The following is a 4,869-nucleotide window of genomic DNA, read 5'->3' as shown; positions in this document are numbered from 1 at the left end:
ATGCGGCCCGTCTCCATTCATGTGCATTTATATGAGTGGGATGGGAGGGGATGGGAGGGAGGGTTTGGGATGGGTGCAAGCGGCTGCCCGCTTGCAGCAGGGGGTGAGCAGGTCCGCCGGCGACAGATGGTCCACAAAAGGCAATGGGGAGCCGCACGCGCCGGCGGAATACAAATACGCCGGCCACGTGACGCCTCCCCCTCCCCCCGCCGTTCGCGTGACGTCACGCGCGCCATATGGCGAGAGGGCGGAGGCGTCCCCGCCTCGTCGACGCGCCGCCAGTGCGCACGCGCGCCACCCCCGGGGCGGCGACGCCTTTTTTTCGCACCTTCCGCCCCTATAAAGCGGCGCGTGGCGGCCGCCAGCGCCAGTCCGCAAAGAAGCCCCACCTGCAAGTGCACCGCACAGGCTATGAGTCCACTCTAGACTCCATAAACTCGCAAGGTATTTTTTTCTGTTCTTGTAAAGTCTTAACATCAGACTACAAATTATTTACGCAGAATAATGAATAATTTGCAAATGATTAGTTATGTTTCCAGCGCTTAATTTGTCCCCATGTAACGGATTTAAACGCTAGCCTCTGTTTTGCCTTCAATTAGTTTGCAGGATTTACGAATGAAGTTGACGCTTTGATTTCCGTGGCCAGTGAGGACTCACATTGAATGCTGCACCAATTTGCGCAAACCATGTCTCTTGAAACATTATTAATTTTGGGGTGCGGCGTGCAAGAGAGTGGCGTGCGAGATGGGAGCATATGCTACCTGTTACAGTGTCAGGAGACGGCGGAGCGCACTGGATGAAATTGTTGCATCGCTGGTGCACAGATCGGGATGTACAAGTACATATAAGCCGATGCCGCTCACCCGGGCGTCTGCTGTAGCATTTTGTTTAAAACGCGGATTTAGTTGGGCATTGATGCGACTGCAATAAAACCAGAGGATGGGGATATTTATTAGAGACCCGAGTGTGCACCTGATCCCAATGGATTACAGCGCTTGCGTGCACATTTAGGGATTTCAGAGATTTTATTTTACATCGCAAAACCGTCCAAAGAAATTTACTGCACGATCTCTGCGCTGATCTTTGAAGAAATCGTTCAATTTTATTCTCCCACTACTGTAAATATTTTTGTTTGCAAGCAGTTGTGACTCCTTGCTGTCGAGAATTTGAAATAACAGTTGCGCTGATAGACACACAGGACGGGATTAAGTCTGCCAGTCACAGTTTATTGTTCCTAATCTCTTTATGCACGTCAACAAAATCATCAATTTATATATCAGTAAGTAGGTCCATATACATCACTGTGCGCGATGTAGGGAAAACGATGCAGTGCTCCATTTATGTTCAATTTGATGAAAAGGATTACATGTAGGTTTATTCTTAACACAAATGGTACTTGTGAAATGGATTACTTTTTTTCTGGTAACAAGACAGGGATATAAATGATTCCAACCTAATCCATTTCCGATGAAATTGTGATTTGTTTTTAAGTTCCGAGGTATTTTCCTGTTGACATTCTGCGGATCATGTCATTTATCAACGAGACAAGGACAGATGTTGGAGCGACCTGGCGATGCCTTTTGGACATCCTGTTTCATTTTTCAGTGCTTTTGAAGATTAATTTATCATCAATAAACCATATACAATATCCAGGGCTTTGCGAAATTTATTGTTACTTCACATCGATATTGGCATCGCTCTGATCCACTTGATCTCTTTTAGAATCACGGTGTATACAATAAAGGTGCCTACGGTTTTACTGTGGAAACTTTTTAAACTTAGTTGTGCATTGGCGGATAATGTGATTGTTGGCGTCGGGTTTTCAGTGTGCCTGAAGAATGTACTTTTTGTGTGTTTTAATTGTTTAGGTTTTTAATGGTAACAAAGTCGTACATAGAATACATGATGCCAGAGACCCAGAGTAATCCCAGCTGGACGGATGACTGCCTCAGTTCCCAGGATGAGCACGAAGTGGAGAAGAAAGACGATGAAAACGAAGCCATGTGCCTGTCCTTCAAGGATGACGGGGAAGAGCTTGATAAAATGGGGGATGAGGACGACGATGAAGACGAGGACGACGACGATGATGGTGATGGTGAGGGTGATGAGGAGGAAGTGGACGAGGATGATCAAAAGCCTAAACGGCGGGGGCCGAAGAAAAAGAAAATGACTAAAGCGCGACAGGAAAGGTTTAAACTGAGGAGAATGAAAGCGAACGCCAGAGAGAGGAACCGCATGCACGGGTTGAACGCAGCACTGGACAGTCTGCGGAAAGTCGTGCCCTGTTACTCCAAAACCCAAAAGCTCTCCAAGATCGAGACTCTGAGACTGGCCAAGAACTACATCTGGGCTTTGTCCGAGATCCTGCGTTCGGGAAAGAGCCCGGACCTTGTCTCGTTCGTGCAGACCCTTTGCAAAGGCTTATCCCAGCCCACCACCAACCTGGTCGCCGGCTGCCTTCAGTTAAACCCGCGAACTTGCCTTCCCGAGCAGAACCAGGACATGCCGCACATGCAGACGGCCAGTGCTTCCTTCTCCGTCCACCCTTATACGTACCAGTCCCCTGGTCTTCCGAGCCCGCCCTATGGTACCATGGACAGCTCACACATATTCCACGTCAAGCCGCATAGCTATGCCGGGGCACTGGAACCTTTTTTCGAAAGCACTCTCACTGAATGCACTAGCCCGTCCTTCGACGCGCCGCTGAGCCCACCTTTAAGCGTCAATGGGAATTTCACATTTAAACACGAGCCTTCTCAAGAGTTTGACAAGAACTATACTTTCACCATGCACTACCCCACAGCCTCGCTGGCCGGGCCTCAAGGACACAGCTCCATGTTTTCCGCCGCGACCCCTCGGTGTGAAATCCCCATAGACAACATTATGCCATACGACGCCCACTCGCAAAACGAGCGGGTTATGAGTGCCCAGCTTAATGCCATCTTCCACGATTAACATGGAAGCCAGCAACAATGTATTGTAAACGAAACGATATTGATGTACTTATTGAATAGCTCGTTTACACACGGCAGCGCACTTGCTGCGGAGTGCAAATGTTTCACGCTTAAATTAGTACTTGTATTTATTATTGTTACTGCCTTTAGAAACGGGAATTTAAACGGCTTCCTGTTCATCATCTTAACAATATTATACTTAGCGCTCCTCGTTGTGGGCTACATATGGAAGTCGATGTAGCGCCTGATCAGAAAATGGTAATTATCGATCCACATGACAAAATCACAAGCAATAATTAGGAATCTATGCAATTTTTAAACTAATAATGGGCCAATTTAAAAATATATTTTTCAACCAACATTTTACTACTGTAACCTTTCCCATGCTGAATTATTTTGTTGTGATTTTGTACAGAATTTTTAATAAATTTTTATAAGGTCGATTTCCTATTTTAACCATGCAGCTCCATCACTGTTTTATATCAAAAGTAGGATTATTTATAATTTATACAAAAGTAATTTAATTTTTAACCAGCAGAAAAGTGCTTAGAATAATATTCTGTTGCCTTAGCACTTCCTACCTTTCTAATCACGCAAGGTTGCACAATCCTAGCCAATTATTTTCCTGCTTCAGTCTTTAACTGCTATTAGAACCTTACCTACAAAACTAACAGAATGCAAATCGAAAACCAATTAAAAAAGACATATCTTTCATTGATCATATCAAAATGGTATGGCAGTTGCACAAATGTGTATATAATTTTAATCAAATACCAATTTCTGTTTCTTAAAACGGTTGCTTGACTATCACAAATGATTTGCACTGCATTTTTTAAAATAATTTCCATCAAACATCGTCAGAACAGCGAAGCTAATTTGACTCTAAAACCAGCAAAGGAATTGTCCCATGTATCAACTAATTGACCTGACATAATGCACACGTAGATATACACACATGGACACATAACACTGCGTCTTATCATGAGTTAAAAAGCTACAGCTATAATCTGGCTTATTAATGTTGGGCTATATATTAGTTAATTAGTGCAGTAGCTAAAACGTCTCACATTTATTCAGTAATTAGAACAATAGATATTGCATGTACAATGCAGTACAGATGAAGTGCTGTTTAAAGTGTAATGCTGGTTCAACTGAAATAAATTGGTACTGTAATTTTGTTTGTAATCCTGTATTTTATGATGTTATGCCACAATGCATTGGAAATTGAAATCAGATTCATCCGGTCCTTTATTGAAATAGTAATCTCATCTTTGTCAAATGTTGCATTTTCATTAAATGTGATTTTCCTTAGTGTATGTAATTCCTATGGGATTATTGTTTTATTTTGATAGCTCATGAAAAGATGCAAAATTTATTATTTGTAGAATAAAAGATGATTACAACAAACATTTACTTCCATGGTCTGTTTTATTTTCATTTTGTAGATTACGTGTCAAGGCAACACTCACCTTTTAACATTTGAGGCTTTTTTTAAAAAGACATGAACTCTTCTTTAGGAATAAAATTGCACACAGATTTCCAATTTATGCCTCTATCTTCAAAAACAGTGATAATCATGACATATTCCTTAGAGATAATTTTTCCCTTTGATGCATTGTAAACGGTATCCTTTCAATCATGAACCACTATCAATGTTTAATAGTTCCCCATTTCCCTCAGCTCTTCTCCACCACTTCTGCAACAGGTGGCATCAAAGTTAATTTCCTTAAACTTGGGAAAATAAGAATTCAAGGTAGCTTATATTCACTGATAAATCTTTACAACATTCATGAGAGATATTAAACGATGCAATGTAGGAAAGTACTGCAGATGCTGGTTTAAATCAAAGGTAGCACAAAATGCTGGAGTAACTCAGCAGGTCAGGCAGCACCTCTGGAGAGAAGGAATGGGTGAC

At 42.5% G+C, this 4,869-nt stretch overlaps 1 protein-coding gene across 3 annotated transcripts; it reads left to right on the top strand.

The window, feature by feature from the left end:
• The first annotated feature begins 376 nt into the window (after window positions 1-376).
• neurod1 (neuronal differentiation 1) lies at window positions 377-4,312 on the top strand. Of its 3 annotated transcripts, none has more exons than XM_078404034.1 (2): window positions 377-444; window positions 1,869-4,312. In XM_078404034.1, exon 2 carries the CDS (start codon window positions 1,876-1,878, stop codon window positions 2,953-2,955), a length of 1,080 nt encoding a protein of 359 aa, XP_078260160.1. In that variant the 5' UTR covers window positions 377-444; window positions 1,869-1,875; the 3' UTR covers window positions 2,956-4,312. The 3 variants fall into 3 exon arrangements, with proteins under 3 accessions (XP_078260160.1, XP_078260162.1, XP_078260161.1); XM_078404036.1 differs by lacking the exon at window positions 377-444 and adding an exon at window positions 473-1,118; XM_078404035.1 differs by lacking the exon at window positions 377-444 and adding an exon at window positions 473-1,279.
• The last annotated feature ends 557 nt before the right edge of the window (window positions 4,313-4,869 follow it).

Source organism: Rhinoraja longicauda, chromosome 8 (assembly GCF_053455715.1).
Source record: "Rhinoraja longicauda isolate Sanriku21f chromosome 8, sRhiLon1.1, whole genome shotgun sequence".
NCBI classification, from domain to species: Eukaryota; Metazoa; Chordata; class Chondrichthyes; order Rajiformes; family Arhynchobatidae; genus Rhinoraja; species Rhinoraja longicauda.
The sequence above is the reverse complement of the archived record's forward strand: the minus strand, read 5'-3'. Positions and strand labels throughout refer to the sequence as shown.

Bases quoted from the DNA above. Each gene is read 5' to 3' on its own strand.
- neurod1 (XM_078404034.1), top strand. From the start codon at position 1,876: ATGGTAACAAAGTCGTACATAGAATACATGATGCCAGAGACCCAGAGT.